Genomic DNA, 24265 nt, shown 5'->3' on the forward strand with positions numbered 1-24265 from the left:
GTTCATGCATGACAGATGAGCAGTAAGTTCAAAGCATACTGCACACTACACAAATATATACTTTCAAAATGAGGAATATATGGAATAAAATTTTGAGTTGCTATGTTCATATTCTTACTAAAATTTTAATAGTTCTTTTCTTTTTTTTTTAAAGATTTTATTTATTTATTCATGAGAGACAGAGAGAGAGACAGAGGCAGAGGGAGAACCAGGCTCCCCGTGGAGCAGGGAGCCTGATGCGGGACTCAATCCCAGGACCCTGGGATCATGACCTGAGCTGAAGGCAGACGCTTAACCGACTGAGCCACCCAGGCGTCCCTTAATAGTTATTTTCTGCTATGTCTTCATTCTACCTCTGTAAATTATTATAAAATGACTTAAACATATAAAAATAATTAAAAAGGTCCATTGGACTCAGATGGTAAATGGTTTTCTTTCCCTTGTATACAAAAGGTTATATTAGTTACATCTTTTGCAAGTCATGATTTCCCTAATTCTAAAAAAAAGGAAAAAATCAAATTAAGAAATAAGTAACTGTATAATCATTTCTTTCTCTATTTTTACTTGGCTTACAATATTGACCTGAAAAATATAAAGTAGAAATTAGTAATAAAATCAGTTGGACAATTTAATGGTTCTGAGATCCACAGTATCATTTTAGGGAGAGATTAGGTATTTTTCAATTCCAGAGTACCTTCCAATTATCTCACTGAGTAGTAAAAAACTTTTTAAAATTTTCAAAGAAAATTAATTTACCTTAAGTAAAAGACTATAAGACATCTTATGTAGCACTTTCTGGGAGATAGAAAAACACCTTAAAAAATCAAGCAAATAAAAAAGGTTAAAATTCAAAGTAGTGAGTGGTAATCTCACCAAGTTAGGCAAGCAAGAAAGTCTTTATTGTTATTAGGACCATGTTGCCTTTGGCAAAGTATTTATTCATTAACTGATGCAGCAAAATAATATATCCAATTCAGCTTGTAATAACATGCTTTTCTAAATGTAGATCATATTAATATAACCAAAGAAATAGTATATGATCAGACTTTAACAATAAGTAGAACAAGAACACCAATAATGGTTAACGCCTTAACACTGTATGCCTAGTTTGAATAGTTTATATGTATTATCTCATTTAATCATCACAATGATCCTTTGAGGTAAGATTTATTATAATCAACATTAATAGCAATAGAACTGTGGATAAGAAACTAACAAGTATTTAGCTAGTAAGTTGAAGAGTCAGGATTAGAACCCTGGCCCATTTGATGCCAGTGTCTGAATGCTTTTTCTCTCTCTCAGTTTTCTCAAATAGTGGTCACAGGCTCCTGGGGATCTTCAAGACCTTTAGGGGTCCACATACTCAAAGCTGTCTTCATGACAGTACTAAGGTATTTTTTGTTCTTTGCAAAGCCACTGGTGGATAAAACTGCTGGTACCTTATTACAAATCAAGGTCATGGCACTGAAGTGTAACAGTCATATTCTTGTGAAAGATTAAAATTAACAATTTTACTAAGTATCTTTTTAAATGTTTCATAAGACAAAATGGGAAGTATGCATAAAACATACTGTGTACTGAATTGTAAAGATTGTTTTGAGAAAAAGCACTAGGACAATCATTTGAAATGTGGGTCAAGGCAGGTGCTTTTTTTTTTTTTTTTTCAAGAATACCATTTTTTTTCCCTTGTAAGCATGACATATAAACAATTATTTTTTCCAGGCTTTCATATTAGGCAGATATTTCTCAAAAATGAATGAAGTGAGCCTATCACTTCAAGAAAAATTTCTAGCAGTCAGGTGAATATTAAAATTTTAGAAAACTTGTTTCTGCCACTGTGAGCTTGGCAGCTTTCCAACACTTAATGATTTTTTGGATAAGATCAATGGTCATATTAATGAATGTGATTTTTTTTATATTGTAAAATGAAATGTTTCATAGTTGGAAGATCTGCATAATTCAGTGAACCGAAATGACCAACATATGACATTACAAAATCATGTGTGGGTAAAAGCCAAAGTGCAAGACAGACCGAGCGATTTGAATGGAACAGAGTATGAAAAGTTCATTGGTACGGTTTTAGATTGTACTTTGCAACTAAGCTTTAAGAAACTACCACTGTCTGAAAAGGCCCTTTGCCAACTACATGTCTGTATAAGTCCTAATTTTCTTCATACACTTCAACCAAAACAATGATTCACAACAGATTGAATTCAGAAGCAGATATGAGAATCTAGCTTTCTTCTATTAAACAGAGACTGCAAAAATAAAAAATCATACCACTCCTCCATTATTTTTTTTTGGAAAACAATTATTTTTTAGAAAAGCATGTTATTGTGGTTAACATGCAGTGGCTTTGTTGTGATTTTTAAATAAATTAATACATAAATATTTTTTAAATGTCTTAGTAAATATTGGTAGAGATAACCCACATAAACAAAAATTCTTTGGTATCCTTGATCCTTAAAGAGGTCTCAAGATCAAAAAGTTTGAAAACCACTGCCTTATGCCATACTTCCTTTCACTTGTCTCTCAACCAGTAGAAAGATACATTAGGTTGGGAACAGAGTGGGGGAGATTCAAGTGAGGATTTACTAAATAGAGAAACTTGCTGGATATTTAACTTGTGTGTATGTGTTCTTAGCAAGAAGTTACCAAAATATTACTTTATTATTCCCTGTGAAATTAGTAAGTCTCTGATTTCTAAGATATGGGCCATTTCTTTTTCTTTTTTTTTTTTTTTAAAGATTTTATTTATTTGACAGAGAGACAGTGAGAGCAGGAACACAAGCAGGGGGAGTGGGAGAGGGAGAAGCAGGCTTCCCGTGGAGCAGGGAGCCCGATGTAGGACTCGATCCCAGGACCCTGGGATCATGACCTGAGCCGAAGGCAGACGCTTAACAACTGAGCCACCCAGGTGCCTGATATGGGCCATTTCTGAAAGGTAATTAAACTCTCTTGGGAGAAAGAGAGCTCAATAAGCCATTTGTACTCAGGGGTCTTAACAAATCCAAGGTCAGTAGAATGGGATTAGGACTAATATTGGGGACATCATTGCAGTAGCCAGACAAAGGGGCACAGGCTAGCACTTTGCAGATGGACTAGAACGGGTCAGTGGGGACTCTTGTTATGGGAGATTCTAAATAAGGTACACTTTCCTAATTTATCCTGTAACCACATCTTGATAAAATCTAAAGCTCATTACCAGTAGTCTCTTCTTTAGATTATCTAAAATTTATTTCTGTAGCATTAACAACATGAAGACCAGGAATAAATGAAAGAACAAATGAACAAACAAAACAAACAAATACACAAATATTTCTGAACAATCCTTTCACACTTTCTGTTAGTACAAACTCAGCTGAATATAAATTTTGAAAAGGAAGGAGAAAATCAGTAGTAGTATAAGCATCCATTAAGACTGCAGTTAAATGAGAATGGTTTTGCCAGCATGCTTGCTTATCACTGAATTTGTTAGCTTTATCTTTAGTAGTGACAGTAGGTTCAAAAGGCACATATAGTACTGAGATATAGCCCTTATCATTTTTCTTAATGGCCACCTGACAACTTTTCATAATTTGCAAGCTGAATGCTATTCATAGCATTTCAGAAAAATAGTTTCCTTAAGAATGAAGAAACATACTTTCGTGTTCTCATTTCAAAGGCCACATATAATTTCAGAAGCAGAAACGTACACCAAGACAAAAATGATAAAAATCACCCTTGCCCCAATTTTGCCAGGTACACATTACTTACCCTATTTATATGTAAATCACATAACTACCATGATATATATAATCTAAGCATCACATCAGTGAACAATATTCCTAACTATTCAAGCTCCAACAGTACTCAATATTCAGAGTTCTGTGACCCACAGCAAATGGAAAGGAGCCAGAAATCACATCTTTCCTGCAATGGGAGCTTGCATTTTAAAGATGGAAGATTAATGAGGCCTTACTTTGATAGGATTAGTTATTGAGTAGGAAACTCAGTTCAGGATCTTATTACAAAAGTGCCCACCTCTCCCCTTGATGAACCTAGCCTGTATTGTTAGAGATGCAGAAAGTCACCTAAGCAATTATTCTAAAGGTAGAACACTGAAGATAGTAATTTAAGGAAAAACAAAAACAAAAACAAAAACACACTGCACATACAAACTACTAAACGCAACTAAATATATGTGATTATTAAAAGAGTAAGAAAAATGTTAGAAAAATTCTCCATTTCATCACACGCTTTCCACCACTATTCACTGTCAACAATCTCTATATTAAAAATATCAAATCTTTTTTCAAAATTAAATTTAAAAATAGTCTCAACATTTTCATATTATCTACAGACCTGAGAAACAGGCCAACAAAATACAACAGACCAAAAAAAAACAAGATAAAAGATTTCAAAAATAACAATCTTTTAGTAACATTTTAACTTTGTTAAATACCTTTCATTTTTGCTTATTCTCTGAGACAAGAGAATAGTTGAACAAAGCAAATTTTCTCCAGGTTAAGATATATTCTCCTTTCCCTCATTTTTCTTTGTTTACTCTAGGATTCTCAATAGTGAGACAACTCTTCTCTGAGGGTGTTAGGAAATATATGTAGACTCACTTTTCAGAAATACATGTCAGCATTTAATTGTCACCATAATTAGGGGATTACTACAGGCAGTCAGTGGTTAGGGGCCAGCGAGGTTCAACATTTGCCATGTACTAGACATTCTCATCCCACAAGGAACAGTCCCCCATCCCACATAATTATGAACATCTCATAAGATTAATCACAGTACATAAATAAATTAATACTACTTCATAATAATACTAGTATTAAAGAATTTTTACAAGAAATTACACAAAAATGCCCCGTTAATTATAGGAAGGTGTCATAATAAAGAGGGAAGCATAAATCAAGATAGCATATATAAATTATTGAATTATTGAATAATTAACTCACTCTATAAAGTAGCACATTTAACAAACTCTAATGTACTCTCCACTCAGATTTAACAGAGATTAACATTTTGTGGCAATTGTTTTGGAAATTTTTAAAATCAAAATAATACATTATCAATAGAATGAGTGTACAACTCAATTCTAATTTTCTCTTTTTTAAATATTATGTTTTGTACTTTCTGTAACTTCTGTAAAAATTCCTTCCTAGATGTAAGTAATGAATATGACACTCCGTATTTAGGTCTTGTAGTCAACCTAGAACTTATTTTTCTGTATCGTATGAAGTTGGCTTTGAGTCCCACCTCCCTTCCATGTAGTTACCCAATTGTATCAGGGCCATTTATTCAACAATCCATTCTTTTCTAATTGGCTTATAGAGCCATCTCTGTCACATACCAAAATCTATTTATGGGAAGGTCTGTTTTGTGTATTTTGTTTTACTAGTTTATATCAATTATCACTGCATTAGTTTCCTTTTGGTTAATATGTGCCTGACTTATGTTTCTTATCTCCTTTTTTGACTAACATCCTTACATTTTTCTCTCTTATAAATACCATACAGATGGATTTTTTTTTTAAATGCCTGAAAATTCCTTTTATTAGGCAATCTAATTAGCTTACATTCTTTCTATGATCTTTCTATGTTTTTACAGGATTGGTTGACTTTTCTTTTCTTTTTTTTTTTTTTTAAAGATTTTATTTATTTATTTGAGAGAGAGAGAATGAGAGAGAGAGAACACATGAGAGGGGATAGGGTCAGAGGACGAAGCAGACTCCCTGCCGAGCAGGGAGCCCGATGCGGGACTCGATCCAGGGACTCCAGGATCATGACCTGAGCCGAAGGCAGACGCTTAACCGACTGAGCCACCCAGGCGCCCCTGGTTGACTTTTCTTTACTCCATACCCCCACACCCCACATTGATTTAGAAGTTCTACATTCTCTATTTTCTTAATGATTACCATTAAAATTTTAATATGCATCCTATACTTCTGCATTTCTTGTGAGTGGAAACACTGACTGCTCTTTGTTCTGGATTATATTTTCCAAGGCTGTTTTTATACAAATATTAGGAAATGTATGTATGGTTGGAAAGCCAACACAAAGATGCTAACACTCCTGCGGCTTGCTGTGCTATGAGTGATAACGTCCTTTGTCTCTGACACAGGAATCTTGAGTTTTCTGCCAGTGTCCACGAAACCGTAACAGGCTCATTTATTAGCTTTTAAGTTGAGTGAAATCAAACCCCAGATCTGAAAAGATCCCTGACTTAATGCCTAAGTAAAATGAGTATATTTATTTTCCCATGATATAACACAAAAACATTACAACACTTTTAAGCTGAGTTCTCACCTGCTCTTATCTTTTATAATATTGATAGCTAAAATTTTATTTCTATTCAGCTATTAGCCTTTTCCAAGTTAATTTTATATATAAATATTTAATAGTCATTGTTTAATTAGATTTGTAAGCTTGTGAGGATTAGATGAGTGGTTTATTTAAAGAGGGTGAAGCAGTGCTGGGCACACAGTAAGCACTTAACATATGTTTGCATTATTAAGTTTTAACAAGGTTTTTTGCTCATCCTCCTATACCATACTCATTCAGAGTTCAATTTTTCTGATTAACTAAAGCAAATAGAAATTATATATTTCCTTTTGTGAGTCCTTTCTTAATACTATCTATATTCATGAATATGTGTACAATTTTTATCAGGCTGTCTTGGTAATTCCATTCTTATTTTTCTGCATAAATGTTTTTTGTCAATCTACAACACTGCCTGACCCAAGGTCATTTTCTGTTTACTACTGAGCACAATTAGGTGCTTTCAAGAGAGTTCTTTGAAAATAATTATCCCTTCTTTTAGTCTGTGTCTTAGCTATTAGTAGTTTTTTCCCCTCAAATATCTTATTCTGTTATCAACTTGGCACTCAGCTCCTCTATAATTTTTTCAACCCTAGCCATAAAATTTAATGTAGTTTTGTCTTATATGTCCCAGGATGTGAAGCAAGAAAGGTGGGGTTATGTAAAAATGAATACTTACTATGATAATATGTATATTGGTTAATTTTTTTTACAAGGCCTTTTATCTCCATATAACTATAGGGTTTTTCCTTATTTTATTTGTTTCCTAATCTGTATATGTTCTTTTTGGAGCCCTCACTGAACAAACCACGTACTCAAATAAAAGGTATTTCTCCAGAAGCCTAGAAGCAAATGACACTGTAAATGTTAAGAATGGTTACTACAGGCCTGATCAGGTCACAGAGTTATATACAGCACAATACAAAGAGCAATGAACTAGGAGTAAATACATCTATGTTTTAGTCTCTATTCTCCCAATGGAAGATGAACTAGACTAGTTGTCAAATGATGTAAGTTAAAATTTTAGTTCTGACTTATTAGTTTTGTTATCTTCTCAAACATTATATTCTCAATTAAATGCTGAAATTATCTGCTTCATATGCCTTGCAGGTTTGTTTTGAGAATCAAATGAAATAATGTTTACGAAAGTACTTTTAAACTTCAAAGCATTCTGCAAGTATTTATACTATAAGTATTATTAACACTTCAAATAGATTAGTTGAGCATTAATATAAACATTTTTCATCTCTAATCTTACCATCAATAAACTGGTCCCTGAATATGAGTCTTAAGAAGAAAGGCATGATCAGGAAACAAAAAAAGTTAAGATGGAATAAGGAGAACTCTATCTCAAAAATGTTTTTTTGAGGTTTATAAAAAGCTATGATACTATACTCCAAAACACTTCTAAAAGAGGTTTGGCTGCATGTCACGCACCACAGATGAGTAACAGGCTAACTAACCATGGCTAACCTCTAAAAGTCAACTCTGACTTTTGGGTTGACATGGACTGTTAAGAAGCCAATGAAGTAAGCCAAAATCTGGCGAAGCTTCTGAGGTTAATATATCAAAAAAAACACAGAAGCAGCTACTTAAAAATTCACTAAAGTTCAAATTTCCTACTTCTTTAAAAGCAGCCCTGAATATCATAAAATCCAAGTGAAAACCCTTACAGCACAGTTTAAAACAACAAACTAAAGTGTTTTTCAAAACAATTTGATAGTGCCAAAAAAATTAAAATAACATACTTTCCCTTTACTTAAAGTGAGAATATGGAAGGTAATCACACAAACTTTATAACAGAAGGCTATAGCTGGTAACAGAAACTGGTTCAAAAACACGGACTTCTTATGACAACACAACTTTAAAAACAGTACTCTTTTGTGCTACCTATTTTTGCTTTATTTTTTGCCTCAGGTTCTATTAATGTACCAAGTACTTACATCTGGGATAAATCCAATCTCATTGAGATGATTGCTCAGCTCTGGATCATGGAATGCAATCATCTGTGAGAACACGGTCAGATACTCTGAAATGACAGTAAAGTTTAAGACAACCACCATTTTTACATAATACTTCAAATAAAGACATTAAATGCATATAAATTAGTTTTATTTACATTTTCAATGATATTTAATTTCTCCATGAAGAAAATATACTTTAGTAGGTAATTTTCTGTTTTATTACCATTTTAATCACTTACTAATTATTAAACATACCAAAAAGCTATGGCACAACTTATTTTCTACCTTCTGAACTACTGATTCATTTCTTGAATCACAGATTACACACGTGATATTTTCCTATTAAATTCAATATACATTTTCTCTCACAATATTAAATCTGTCTTGCATTATGGTATATTCAGAAAGTGGAACAGATATTTAATTAAGAAACGATGCTTTTTTTTAAGATTTTCTTTCTTTATTAATTTCTTTATTTATTTGACAGAGACACAGCGAGAGAGGGAACACAAGCAGGGGGAGCAGCAGAGGGAGAGGGAGAAGCGGACTCCCTGCTGAGCAAGGAGCCTGATGCAGGGCTCGATCCCAGGACTCTGGGATCATGACCTAACCCAAAGGCAGATGCTTAACTGACTGAGCCACCCAGGCGCCCCAGGAACAATGCTTTATAAGCAATCACAAGTGGAATAGTTATACTTTAATTTTGTTTATATATACAGATATAGGCATTTGTTCCAGTTCTAACGTATTTCCATCTAAGGCTCTACATTTACCATATTTAGGAATAAGAATTAGCAAAATCTTAATCAGAAAATAGGCACACAGTAGGCAATTAAAAATATCTGTTGTTGATTCTAATCCTATTGTAATTGATAAGTTCAGTTAAAATATGAGGAATATTCCCTTATTTTCCCCAGTCTTTCAACAAATTGCTTTTCTTGTCAATTTACTCACTATGTTCTAACCTGAACAAGATTCTGGCAATCATCAACTCAAGGGCAAGTTAACCGTATTTTTACAAAGCAAAAAGACAAAATTAACACATATTTTAAGGAGCTCAACTTTTTTTTTCCTTTTTGAGACTAAAATGACAATAACTCGATAAAATGAATAGAATGCTGCCTTACTTAAATCTAACAGTTACTATGAAGATAAAGAACTGAACAAATATGACATATTTTTTGCAGTTAAGAACAGAGGGCTTGGGGAGGTTTCATGACGTATTTAGGATTATTCTCTAGTTTATGACAGACAGGCTCATAATTTAGGTTTTCAGATTCCTAGTGGTGTTTTTCTTGCTGTGCCAAAAAGAAGCATATTTCAAAAGAGCAGAAAGTGTGAGTTGTAGGAATATTGGAGAATGTGGTAAGAAAAATTCCAGGTTATCTTTGTCTTTCTGAAGGAAGAAAGACTTTCACTACTTCCCAGGGATTCCCCTGGAAATGGTATGGAAGATGCTGAGGAATTCAGCATGATGATGGAATGAGGCATTTGTAATGCTAAGAAGAGAAAAACAGACTGAGATGGGACATTTTTAAGCTTGTTTTCAACTGCAGTTTCGTTATGTGAATAAACTGTACCTTGTTTATATTTGGTTCAAAACAACAGTTCTTTTAAGAAAACAAGAACTAAATAAAATTACATTTTAAAACTCTGGTAAATCAATCATCAAAACTGTTTTCCTCTATCAAATAAGGTCAAAACTTGAACTACTAATATTGCTATTTCTGAGCCATCTCCACGACCCACGTCGTCCCACAGATGTGGTTAGCGTCTGTAATATGGCTGTTACATGGTGCCTGTTACATGATAGAGTACTTTCCGTATCTTTAAAAAATGACAATAACTCAATGAACATTTTCTCTTAATAACTTCAACTCCTTCTTCCAATAAAGTAGATCAAACCAATTATTTGGTGAAAATAACCTATAAAAATAATGTCTTTCTTTTTTTTTAGTTTTTAAAGTATCTTATTTTTAATATTTCCAGAAATAGTACTAAGTCCTCAACAATCTGTTAGTATAAGTAGCATTCCCTCTTTTCCTCAATGAAAACTTTGCCTCTATTGGGTGTTGTATGTAAGTGATGAATCACTAAATTCTACTCCTGAAACTTAATATTACAATATATCTCAACTAACTGGAATTTAAGGAAAAACTTGAAACAAAAACAACAAAAAAATAAAACTTTGCTTCTAATAACCCCAATGTATTTTATAATTATTAACCTATAAGCAATGATACATATTTTACAAAGAGGAGCACCAAGAAGCACCAAAAAGAAAAGACGAGGCAAGGCGGTGCTGTATTCAAGATCAGGATAAAGCTGAATTCCGGATCTAATTTGAACTTTTACCCATGGGTGCTGGGTAAAGAATAGGCATTTGATTAATATTTTTCTGGATTTGATGTTTACTCTATAGCAACAGAATTCATTCTATCTATCCACTGTCTCATCTTTTCCTCTAAGAACAAGAAAGATACAATTCACATCAGCTTCAAGAGTTACAGATTGAGGTGAAAACTCGGGTTGGATCCCACTGCCTCAGGGAACTTCTGGGTTTAACCTTTAATTTTTTTTTTCTATTTCTAATTAGCAACAGTATGTTTACAGTCCTAATTTACCTAGAAGCTAGTGGTATGTAACACCAATAATCATAAGCATTCAACTATATGCTGATGAAAGCATACAGTTATTAACTTTTAAAAAGTGCACTTTATTTTAAACTAGAAAATCATGCCTCAGCCAATTCCCCACAGCTATGCTCCAGTTTACTAAATATCATTCTTATGATATTTAGAAAAGAGGTGGGTTCAAAAGAAGAGAAAGATAATTTTTAGGCCTACACTTGTCAGCTATTTTCTTTTCGGCTCACATACCCTGCTCCAGTAAATCTACAAACTCAAATAGTAAAGGCAGACATTTTCAGTCTCAGGAAAAATCTCTTTAGTCACATGATATAAGACTTGAAAACAGCAAGGACCGTAAGTTCAATGTATTTCCTACTATCTCCCAATATCCTATCATTAAAGCCATCCATGACAAAGATGTATATTCAACCCCAAACAAGCAATGTACTGTTTTTTCAAATGCATGACCCTTTTGGTGAAATTGCATATTCTCCCTCTCTCTTTCTTATCGTTTGATGAGAAAGGAGATTTATATTATACTCGCATTTTGACAGCTGTCCTTTAGACTCCACCTTTAGTCTATCTTCCTTCCTCCTTCTGTCCTCAAAAACTTATTGAATGTCTATGTGCAGTGTGACCATACATCCTGGTTACATGGAGAGTTCCAGTTGCCACCTGTAGGCTCAGTGTCTGGTGCAGTTAGTGTGCTTTTATACTCTGAAAAATATCCCAGTTTAGTTATATAGCCATCCTAGCTATGTGATGCACTACATTAAATGTTAGAGAATTACAGAGAAGAAGATATCATCCTTTTCCCCAAAGGATTTAGAAACATATACAGGAAAACAGAATATTGGGAAATTTTTCATGCAATTTTATTTCCTAGGTTTATATGGTATTTCTCTCTCCCTTTCCCTTTCTGACTTGTAGGAACCACATCTTCCAATGGTCCAAGTGTGAATATGCCTTAGTTTTATAAACAGTACAAGAGGGATGCCTGGGTGGTTCATTCAGTTAAGCGTCTGCCTTCGGCTTGCCTTTGGCTCAGATCATGATCCCAGGGTCCTGGGATCGAGCCCCGCATCGGGCTCCCTGCTCAGTGGGGAGTCTGCTTCTACCTCTCCCTCTGCTTGCCGCTCCCCCTGCTTGTGCTCTCTCTCTCTGGCAAATAAATAAATAAGATCTTTAAAAAAAAAATAAACAAACAGTACAAGAATGTTTGAAGTTGTAGCAAAATTCCAATTGCTGTTTTGGTGAACAACATACAGCAGAATGACTTTGAAGTATAGTTTAAAAGTTTATAGGCAGGTTTTCTAGGTTGTTCCTTTCTTAACTGAAAAATGACATAAAGGTATAGTTGGGTTTTCCACAAAGGATTAGTTCCCATTCTTTTTTTTTTTTTTTTTAAAGATTTTATTTATTTATTCATGAGAGACAGAGAGAGAGAGAGAGAGAGAGAGAAGCAGAGGGAAAAGCAGGCTCCCAAGGAGCAGGGAGCCCGATGCAGGACTCAATCCCAGGACTCTGGGATCATGACCTGAGCCGAAGGCAGACGCTTAACCATCTGAGCCACCCAGGCACCCGGGTTAGTTCCCATTCTTAATAATTAAATGGCTGCCTCTCTTCACTGGCCTAAAGTTGCCTTTTTTCTCTTCAATAGCCTAAAGTATGTCTGTTCTGCAAGTTATAAGCCTGTTTTCCAGTATCTCTGCAACTCTAACCGATCTATCCCTTTCAGACTCCTCCACCTTTTTCAATCCAACTGTTACTCTAAGGTTCTGAGTCTAAGAGTAATTCTAGGAATCTTAATTTAGAGGTCCAACTCTGAGCTGTTTAACCAGTATATTTTACATTCCTGTGTATTGATATTTCATCAACTCGATAGTAACATTACTGGGGATAATCTGATAGTGCCAAAAATGATAAAGAATATTCATTTAGGCTAGAAGTAAATTTTTTATCTTCTTTAAAAATGTCTGCAGTAACAAGTTAATAGGATCATGGTAAACAAACAAACAAAACAGGATATCTTGATTAAACAGAATTTTTGTCTCTTCTGTAAGAGGCAAAGCATTTTAGAGTCTTATGAATATATAAATACTGTATTTTATGAAAAAATTTAAAATAAAAACTTCCAATTTCTATCCATTTATAATTATAAAAACAAATACTTTTTCCAAATAACATTTAAAATTGCTATCTAATATCGAAACTTTTGGTTTCTGTAGAGACAATTCAATGACTCAACGAATATGCAATTCTGCAATTAGCTGTTGAGTTGATTGGTTTCATATGATAAACAATTTTTCCAAATCTTGTGGGGGAAAAAATGTGCATGTGTTATTGATACTAATCAAAAATCAGTGTCACTTTGAAGTTTAAAGCTTAAAATGCTATATAACAAAAGGGGAGGGGAGGACACACAAAGAAGGAAAACAATAAAATGAGAGCTGAATATTTCTAATTCCAAGCCTAAAATAGACATTTTGAAGAAAAATAAACCACTATTCTTCCATAAACTTTAGTAACCAATAATCAGCATCCTGTTTCACCTCATTCTTTAGCTCTTTTTTTGAACTTCAGGCATCAGATTTGACTACTGGTTATTTTATCAACCTATTTTGGACTTTTTTACTGCAGTTCTCTTCCTTGTTCTGTCTTAAGGATATCTTTCTCCCTTTTTGCCAAGCAAATTCCTACTCAAATTTCAAATTCATCAATAAATATCCCCTCTTTCATGAAACCTTTCTAGACATGCTATCTCTTCCCTTTGCTATCAAAAAGAAAAGAAAATTTGGAAAAAACACAAAATAACTTCCCCAACTTCTTCCTCTGTGCTAATATAGCAGTATGTATATTTATTTCATTGGCGTATAAATAGTTTTCATATTTATTTCCTATACTGGGCTATGAAATCCCTTGGAAAAGGCCTGAGTGCTATTTACCTTAGGAACTTCTATTAAGTAGTGCCTGGCTTAGAGTCAGTGCAGAACAATTACTTACTGAAAGACTACATTTGTTGAAATTGCTTTTTTCTCTTTCATTTTTTTTTTGAAACTTTTTTTCTTATATAATATGTGGTCAACACAAAAACTGAACAAATAAGACACCTTGTTTATTGTTTCTTGGGAAAATATACATGCTACATTTTTCATCATAAAATTAAAGAACATTTACTGTAGCTTTGAAAAGTTTTAAGATTAGTTACCAATTCAAGATTTCAAACACAAATTTATAGAAATTATAAGTGAGAAAATTATTAACATTGACAAAAATAAGCTTTAAGTAATTGTATAGTATTTTAGTTACAATATGAGAAAATTATTAACATAAAAATAAAATTTAAATAATTGTATAGTCTTTTAATTACAATATTAAATGTTAAAATATATTACTGATTAACAAATTAAGAGTGGCTTGGCCTTTCTGACTAAGTCCCTCCAAATTCATGTTGTGGACACTATGGTTTCTCTTTTACTTATATGAAACAAGATCTTGTCTTATTTATTTGTATAATAAGCCTTTTTAAAGTGTATTAAAAAAGTTTGCAGCTAAAAAGTATAAAAACTCATTTTTTTCAAGTTGGAAATTCATTATCAATATAAAATATACACATTCATCTGTATTATAAAACAATTACCAGAAAAATGAAACTAAATTTTTCGAGGTAAATCATTTCTGTATTTTGAAATAGGAATCTATATAGAACCATAAGAAAAAAATGAATATAATAGAAGCTATGTAATATGGCCTTCTGAGAGCTAACTAATTCATTTTATAAGTTCTGTTTTTTGTTTTATTATGTTATGTTAGTCATCATACTTTTTTATTATTATAGAAGTTCTGTTTTAATTGCTTTTTTTTTTTAAGGATTCTCCAAATATCTTCATCTTCCTTAAAGTATAGGATTCTGGCTAGGCATTATGCTTTAAGAGAGACCTGATAAATTTGGGAAAAGATTACTTCCAGGCTTTATATATGAAAACTCAGTTAAAGTTATGGGTTCATGTTAGCTTTAAAAATAACAGCATTATTTCTGACTTTACTTAACTAAAGATTAAGGAATCACCTTTTGTGATGCATAAATACTTACCTGAATATTTTCTTTTTTTTTTTTAAAGATTTTTATTTATTTATTTGACAGAGAGAGACACAGCGAGAGAGGGAACACAAGCAGGGGGAGTGGGAGAGGGAGAAGCAGGCCTCCTGTGGAGCAGGGAGCCCGATGCGGGACTCGATCCCAGGACCCTGGGATCATGACCTGAGCTGAAGGCAGTCGCTTAACCAACTGAGCCACCCAGGCGCCCTTACCTGAATATTTTCTACTTTTAATCTTTTCAGTTTGTTTTGGTCACTATTTGATAAATTATTTGCATCACATAGTCTCTGAAATCTCTTGGTATCATTCAAGGTGTTATTAAATCCACTCATTTTGGATTTTGCTGGAATCTTAAAGAGTTTACTGCCAATTCTATAATAAACATCACTGACAAAGGTAATAAGGAAACTATGAATAAGTATGGAACACATCTCAATAAGATACAAGATACACGCTTATAATACCTAACTTCATAAATTCTCAGAAGTTGACATTACATGACACTTGAAGTTGGGTGGCTTTACTAAATTAACATAAAAGCGAAAAGCAACTTCCTTCCTATAAAACATATTTGTCTTTGGTTATAGTGGTCATTAGAAAAATACCATAATTCTTTATGGACTTGAAGAAAGACTAAACCTAATGGTCTCTTTATGGGTTTTAGTGATGGATTATTATCATATTTTATGGGGTCACAATCATAAATTTAATTTAGTATTGGTTATTTTTGACATAAGCACTTTCTCTGTAAAAAGACAAGTAAAGACATTTGCTTACCTTGTATTACATGTGAGTTGTCTTTCAAGAAGAAGTTATACAGGTATTTGGGGATAAAAGCAGACATACATGCATAAGCCAAGGCTAAGAAAGAACAAGGCAAAGAAATACAGCAAATTAGTTAATGGGATAAATGGTCAGCAGTCACTCAGCACACAATCCTTGAATCTACTATTAAACAAGAGTCATATTAACATTGATGGAAACACAAAATTAAGTGGGGGAGAACCACCTATCCTTTAAAACAGAAAATATTTTGGACAATAAAAGATAACTATCCTAGTAACTTTTCAGTTTTGACTGAGTGTGGCAATCATTATCCCACAACAATAAAAACTTTTATTACCAGAACTTTATACTTAAAAATATCTAAATTTGGTCATTATTAATGAGCCATACAGACCTTAAGATCCTTAATTTTTGTTGATACAAACAAAAAAGTATGAGAACTTTGGATTTAGGAGCTCTAGTCATAAATTGTTCTTTCAAACACAGATCTCTTAATATTCTTGGATCAGTATGTATGATAATAGACTGTGCTTAACTACATATAGCAAAATCTCTGCTAGATTAATGAGTATTGATGTCAGAAAACAGTGCATTTTAAAAATCATTCAAATAGTGAAATTTTAGCTCTCTGGGATTATGCTATCTCTACTCAATTCCTGAAATCTTTGTAAATTCTGACATGAAATAAAATTTGAAAAAGATGGAGATCCAAGATACTTATAGAGATTCATGCTATATAGGGTATCAGTCTCTAGATGTGATATCATTAGTGATTAGAGTCAATTAAATTTAACAAATAGGGGCACCTAGGTGGCTCAGTTGTTAAGCGTCTTCCTTCGGCTCAGGTCATGATCCCAGGGTCCTAGGATCAAGCTCCGCATCGGGCTCCCTGCTTCTCCCTCTCCCACTCCCCCTGCTTGTGTTCCTGCTCTCTCTCTCTCTCTCTGTCAAATAAATAAATAAAATCTTTAAAAAAAATTTAACAAATATTTTTTGAAAAACCTACTATAAAAGAGGCATTATAAAAACAAAAACAAAGAGGGGCACAGAAAATAAAAAACCTGTCATTAAAAAAAGCTACTAACCAAAGAAAGGGTTACTATGTTAGTATATAAACAACTAAAATATAAAAACATACACAAGATAAATTTCCAGAAATACAAGGTGCTATATGGGTTTAAGAGGGAGAGCAAGAAAAGTCTTATTAAGGAATGACTGAAATGATTAGCTTTGGAGATATAAGACCACTATTTATTTCTTTACAAACTGTTTAGAAAGTATACATAGACCAAAGCTAGTCTCTAAAGAAGTTAAATTTTCTCCAAAGTTTCATTAAATGGTCACCAAAGAAGATGAATGCATAATCAGATACTCCCTAAATTTCTAGTCACTGCCTTGTTACAATTGAAACTCTAGTAATAAATTAACCTTTTACATCCTCTAAAATGAGTCTAACAGATTATTTCACAGAAATTTACAGTATCTACTAGGAAGAGATCAAGAACCTTACAATAAAAACAAAAACCTTTCCTCTTTGAATAAAATATTTTAGAAAAATATGTACAATGATTATTTAAATGATAAATAGGCTTACCTTCATTATTGAAATTTAAATATAGGAATGGAGCACAAAGTGAATCAAGACCTGATGGGAAGGGGTTGGGGGGAAAGAATGCAGTAAATATAAATCAATATAAGTGTATATACATACCTTATTCAGTTCCCTGCATTACTTCTACATAGATTAAGCATTATAAGTATTACTCATCCAGAAATATATTACATCATGGGGTAGTTTGAGGAGTAATTGATAATGACCGGCATATAGTAAATGCCCAAATCAAATCAGATATTGTTATTATTATCTATTATTATGAGTTAAAGAGAGAAATACAGTAATTGAAAAATGTAAAATTGATAGAAGGCTTGACTATAGTCTCATCTCTGACCCTGTGTGATCTTGGCAATCATTTTAACATCTCCAAGCACGTTTCCTTATCCTGGCGATGGAAATTTGTCTTACAAGTTTCTCTGGGATGATGAAAAGCAATCTTTCAAAAATTGTAAAGTAAAATACAAACATGTTACATATTTCTTTTATTGATAATAATGCTGTTCATGTGTTGTTATGTTGAAGGAAGGCACATAAATCTATCTATAATTGTTAGGAAGACACAGAACTCTAAAAGGGATAAAGCTAGGAAAAATAATAGCTTCGCTTTAAGTTTGGCCAGAAATTGAGATTTAAAATATAAAAACTACTGTTCATAACAACAAATTAAAAAATAGAACTGGAAGAATGGCCATCTCATTCATCAATTTATCAGTGAGTACAAAAATAATGAGAAGGGCTAAAAATCAAGGATATAGAACATTAAAGTTATTTAATAAAAGAGAAATAACAAATATAATAAGCAGTTTAGGGTAGTATCCTATTCTCCAATTCCTAATAACCATGATAACTAAGTTGTAAATCATTAAATGACAAGAATATCAACTAGCCCCAAATTATTTATGGTACAATATTATTTTATTATTTGCATAAGCATTAAAAAAAGTATCCCCAGAGATTACAACAGCACAAAATATTCTTCCTACTTTCCTAATCAACATTATGGTAAATTGTTTCATTAAATATCATGCATTTAAATGATATCCACTAGGCATTTAGACAAAGTTAAAAAAATGTTCTCTCTAAAAACAGATAACCAGTAACAGCTTTCCTCAAAGCCAAGGATATTTTGATATTTTGTTTTAATTTTTTAAATTGTCAGTCATGCAACATGTGCCTTATACTTCAAAAAGAAGCTTAATAATTGGGGGAAAAAAATGTTACCTTGCCAATACACAAGATCAGGATGAGACACGACCCAGGCTTTTAATACACGCCTAAATTTTGCATGACCTTCTGGTGATGATAACAGTTCATCATACTGATGACACCGAGGAATATCCACTTCAATCTGTAAAACAGCAAAACAATAAGATGGAACTGGAATAGAGTGATCTCCAATAAATCTCAAGATAAGGAAAAGGAAAGAGTGTATCTTGAATTTCAGAATAGACCATCTACATAATCCTGGTGTCTGAAGTTTTTAAATTTTATAATAGTCCTCTGGAAACACCAAAAAAGTTGCATGTATACTTAAACAAAAAAGCAGACCATTTTTATTGAAAAGGTATATATTAATATAGTTTTCAAAAAACCTTCCTTTATAACCTGGTCTAAATAAAGGGCAAATTCTTCAGATAAAAAAGTACAATTATTAGGAAAAGTTACTTGGTCTAAACTCCTTTGAAGCATTCTAACTCACTAACTTGTGAGTAAAATAAGAGCTATGCATACACATATACATATGATGGCTGCTGAGTTTCATAATTAAGAAAATTTTTCTTGCCTTTCTAAAATTTAAAGATTTGGCAGAATTATCTTAGGTTGTTTAAGAAAATCTAAATCATACCTGTCTATCTGTAGGAATTGGAGTATCTTTATCAATTGCATCATACTTGGCATGAATAGCTCCCTGCAAAAAATAAGAGAAGATATATTAATTTATCATATCCTTAATAAATTATTGACTTAGACAAAATATAGTTCTTAGAAACATCTATCTCTGAAAGCACACCCAATTATAGATAGGCACATTCAAACCCAAAGCATCCTCTTAGAAAATTCTTCACATCTTTTACAATCTGTGATGAAAGTCTGTGACAATTTACCATTTTGCTAAGGCAGTCATTTGAATTACACGTACAGGAAGACAAATATGTTAAAAGAGTCTTAATGAGTATGCTTAGCTAATCTCCCAGCTCCCACAACACAACACAGCCTTGCTGTGCTCTATTCATTGTCAACTCACACATAGTAAGTTTCATGAAGAAATTTAAAAAAAAATGGGGGGGTCATCCCTTGAGAAATTTTCCTGTAAAATTGGAGATGAAAGCAAAAATAAAATAAAATTGTTTAAAGGAGTTCAGCACCAGAAGGAAGAGGTTTGGGACAAATGAAAGAATGAAATTCCATGTGGAATCCCTAATGGAATCATTGAGGGATTAAAGAGATTATTTACATTTTCCATTTATAGCTCTACAGAAAGAATAACTGAATAAACTACTTCAAATTTTGGTCATGTTCTATAGGATCAGGCATAGATCAATTCTTAATTCTCTGGTTTACTGTAATGGTAGAGAAAGAGCTAGGAATTTAGAGTTCAATCTCCGATGTAACATGCTATTATCAGCATCTCTGGTACATCTACCTTATAAGACATTTGGACAACCTGACCTTGGAATTCCTCTTGAATTTTAGCATTATATGGTTCTACAATTCTAATTATCACCATATGGTAGGAATAACAGGCATTCTTATTAAGCAACCAACCAAACTCAAAGATATTTGTAGACTTTCACCAAAGAAATCAGGAATAAAGGAAGGAATTCTTTCAATAGAGAGTTAAAAGGATTAAAAATACTTGGGAGAATTCACACACAAAAAATAGGTGATGGATATCCATAAGATATCTATAAGAGAATATAGAAAGGCAGGTGACAAAGAAATTGACAGGAAATGAAAAAAAATTGGCAATGATTTGGCCCATTATCATGACTGCTGTCACCAAAGTCTCTGTTAGTACGGCAAGTCACTCTAATAATGTGACACCTTGCCTCTTCTCACTGCCACAGATAAGGTATTATAGAAGACAAAGTAGCTATTTCTCCTGGCAGCATGGTTCTGGTAAGATAGATATGCCAAAAGGCACTAAATTATATTAATGATTTTTGACAAGGTTCAAATTAGAATGGAATATTTCTCCTTATAAATAAGCAGTTCTATTTCTAAATGAACATATTTTATAAGCAGGGCTATATACTTATAACTGAAATATATATTAAAATATTCTGATTTTAAAATGTATAATCAAGATAATTTCTGAGTCCCATTAAATGAAATATTAAATAGCATAAATCTAACAAGACTTCAATTGTATTTTTCTATTCTATCTAGTCTATTCTTTTCTTCTATTGCTTTCACTATAAACTGCCAAATAATCTTAACTCAAATTTTACTATATAATTTCCTAACAACTTGGAAAATATATATTCAGAAAGTACTTTCCTTCTTCCTTTTTTCTTAACACCATTGATCAGCTTCTAACATCTTTTCTTTTTTTTAAGATTTTTAAAATTAATTAACTAATTAATTAATTAATTGATTGATTGATTTGACAGAGAGAGAGACAGCGAGAGAGGAAGCACAAGCAGGGGGAGTGGGAGAGGGAGAAGCAGGCTTCCCGCTGAACAGGGAGCCCGATGTGGGACTTGATCCCAGGACCCTGAGATCATGACCTGAGCTGAAGACAGACGCTTAATGACTGAGCCACCCAGGTGGCCCACCTCTTTTCTTTCTTACCTCAACTCCCAGAAGGGCAGCCCAGGTTAAACCTCTCATAAGAGGAGGAATGTCAACTCTTGCTTCTTTCCAGATTTGATTTTTTTTATACGGATAAGCCTATAGGTAAAAAAAAAAAGATATGAAAAATACCTCAAGTTAACAAGTACCTTCTTTTAATCTAAATAGATCTGAATATACCAGTGATAAAGTTGAAGGTGACTTGCAATAAATTTCCAAGTACCTGAAATTATTTTACCTGATGTTATTAATACATATTAAGTTAGTAGTGGAATAGTTCCCTAGCCTCTGTAAATCTTATATAATACAATCAAAGAGAGGAGCTGAATCTACTGTTTTTAACCATCCCTCTCTATTTTATATATATTTTTTATTATGTTATGTTAACCACCATACATTACATCATTAGTTTTTGATGTAGTGTTCCATGATTCATTGTTTGCGTATAACACCCAGTGATCCATTCAGTACGTGCCCTCTTTAATACCCATCACCAGGCTAACCCATCCCCCCACCCTCCTCCCCTCTAGAACTCTCAATTTGTTTCTCAGAGCCCAAAGTCTCTCATGGTTGGTCTCTCCCTCCGATTCCCCCACTTCGTTTTTCCCTTCCTACTATCTTCTCTTTTTTTTGACATTTAATGGATTATTTGTTTCAGAGGTACAGCGCTGTGAATTGTGTAAGACTGTTGAATCACAGACCTGTTAAAGGCTCTTAATACAAAATTTAAAATAGCTTTATAGAATGCTTTAGCTAATTTACACTTACTCCAGAAGAATGAGAGTTCCAATCTCAATATGCATGTACTCACTTCGCTAATTCCATACGGAAAAAAAGTCTATTTTTTTTCAGTCCCAGTAAGGATACATATTTTGAATAGATTTACTGACTAGCTGTATTTCTATTATGTTTTTTATCCATTTCTCTGTTTCAATGATAGTCCTTTTCCCTATTGATTTTTAAGTGTTTTTTAAATAGCAAGGATATTAAATATCTTTTGTCTAATGTGGTTTTGCATAGATTCCTTCATCTTGTTTTTACTTTTTAATTTTACTATTATCATGTATCATTTTTATTATTAATCAGATAAAATAGGTCCTAAGAATTAGTGTTCTCATGACATCAAGATTCCCTAAGAATTACCAATGAAATAAAAAAAAAATAAAGACTGTATATGGACTCTTTCACCTTACACTTTAGAGTCCTACCTTTAGTAGCCTGTCAAAGAGGATGATTCTGTTTAGTTGGTACTCTGTGTCCCTCTCTCGGATGATTAAAGGGAGAGTGGCAGCTGCAGACAACTCATTATTGCTGTTTGAATGAGGTAAATTAGACTGGCTATAAAAGAGAAACAAAAGGAGAAAAATTGACAAAATGTATAAAATTAAAAAAAACAGAACACCACATTTTTGTATTCTACTTAGGAAACAATTTTCCAAAAAGATAGGCAGGCTTCTTATCAATCTAATAGAAACAGAAAAGAAAGATAATGGTAAAAAGAATATATATATACATATATATATATACTCACTCATCTTCAAGTAGTGGGTAAAATGCTTCTCCACCAACATCTTTTAACCTCTGAATTTAAAGAGAAAATATTTATGATATTTAAGATCTGAGACAGAAACAGTCATCTTTATTTAAAAGGAAAATGATGTAAAATTATATATTTATAAATATAGTAAGGAAACTACAAAACAGAATTTAAAATCCATTTATTGTAAACATGCAAATACACCATGCCTCCAGTGATTAAGTTTCGCTGTAAAGAATATTCTCTGTTGTTTTGGTTTTTTACCTTCAGGCATTTCTCATAAATGTTAGATTGTTAATGTTAGAATGTTAAATGTTACCTATTATGATAGTTTTCTAAACACAAGGCAGAATTGCTAAAATTAGTATAAAATTGAATAAATGGATAAAACTTTTTAAAATTATGTGAAGATTATATAAAAAGGTACTTTTTAATACACATCTCTTAATTTAAAACTTGAGTCCAATGTATTTTTGCCTTGACATTAATACAAACTAAGACAAAAGTAAGGTGCTAATAAAAGGATTCAAAAGAATTTCTCACATCATACTTTGAACATGCATGATTCAAACAGTTGGTAAACCAGCTGACAAAATTCAGTTTTTTTCATTCTGTTTTTCACAAACATATTATAATAAACGTTACTCCAAATAATAACATTGCCAGGATTATAGATATTCAAAAACATAAGAAGGCAGGCAATAGTAAAGTAAAATCATAGATACATCCTAAGTAGGGTGATTAACGTTATTGTCATCTTGCCTACTGCTCTGCTCTTCAGTTCAAGTTCCAACTTGAAGGCAGAGTACCTGCTCCTGTGGGGACTGACACAGAAGTTCAAGCTCTGTGTGTAGCCAGCATTGATCTTCTGTTGATTAGAGTTACTGTGTACTCACCCACGTGAGTTAGCCTCAGAATTTTTAAAAGCCAAAGAAAAATCGTTTACCCACAACTGAGACTCTGGCAAACACTGATTTTATGCCTGGCTTTTCTCTAAAATTTGATGTGCTGTAGATTTATCCCATTTTGCCTCTAAACTTTTAGGTGTTTCTTTTGTGGGTTAAAATTCTAAGTAGAAAAATAATATTTTCTCAAATTTTACCCCATTATTTAATATGCACATTGTTTTAAAATTTGGGTTTTACTGTCCTGAAAGTCATAGATATTATAAGTAACTTTTCTGCTTTTTTTGTATTAAAAATTTAGCATATTAAAAGTACAAAAAGGGCAAAAATACAGAAAAGTAGAAGGTAAAAATTATTTGGTTTCCATATTATTTGTAAAATCAGCAACATAAACTTTTTTCTTAATAATTATAGAAAAAAGTATTTTAAATTTCAAAAGTGGGAATGTAAGGTCATTAAGCAAGTAAAATTAAAGCCTTGTATTCATTTAACTTATGTTCATATACTTTGGATTATATTTAAAGAAGCAAATTAAGGGTAAAATCAAATCAGTCAAAACCATATATTTAGATGTAGTTTATTGTTTGTTGCTTTGTACTGCTACTTATTTCATCCACTAT

The 24265-nt window shown here is 32.6% G+C and overlaps 1 protein-coding gene across 4 annotated transcripts in view; it reads right to left on the reverse strand.

The window, feature by feature from the left end:
* TBCK (TBC1 domain containing kinase) overlaps positions 1 to 24265 on the reverse strand; it is a 227149-nt gene that overhangs the window by 119418 nt on the left and 83466 nt on the right. For all 4 annotated transcript variants that reach the window (XM_035030232.1, XM_035030235.1, XM_035030233.1 and 1 more), the window contains 8 exons: positions 22735 to 22784; positions 22412 to 22541; positions 21204 to 21302; positions 19255 to 19317; positions 18630 to 18756; positions 17388 to 17438; positions 15785 to 15868; positions 8258 to 8343 (listed from right to left, as the gene is read on the reverse strand). In XM_035030232.1, the coding sequence (XP_034886123.1) occupies positions 8258 to 8343; positions 15785 to 15868; positions 17388 to 17438; positions 18630 to 18756; positions 19255 to 19317; positions 21204 to 21302; positions 22412 to 22541; positions 22735 to 22784 (690 nt within the window). The remainder of the gene's footprint in view (positions 1 to 8257; positions 8344 to 15784; positions 15869 to 17387; positions 17439 to 18629; positions 18757 to 19254; positions 19318 to 21203; positions 21303 to 22411; positions 22542 to 22734; positions 22785 to 24265) is intronic.

The sequence above is a fragment of the Mirounga leonina genome, unplaced genomic scaffold (genome assembly GCF_011800145.1).
Source record: "Mirounga leonina isolate KUSES-001 unplaced genomic scaffold, KU_Mleo_1.0 Mir_357, whole genome shotgun sequence".
Lineage (NCBI taxonomy): Eukaryota > Metazoa > Chordata > Mammalia > Carnivora > Phocidae > Mirounga > Mirounga leonina.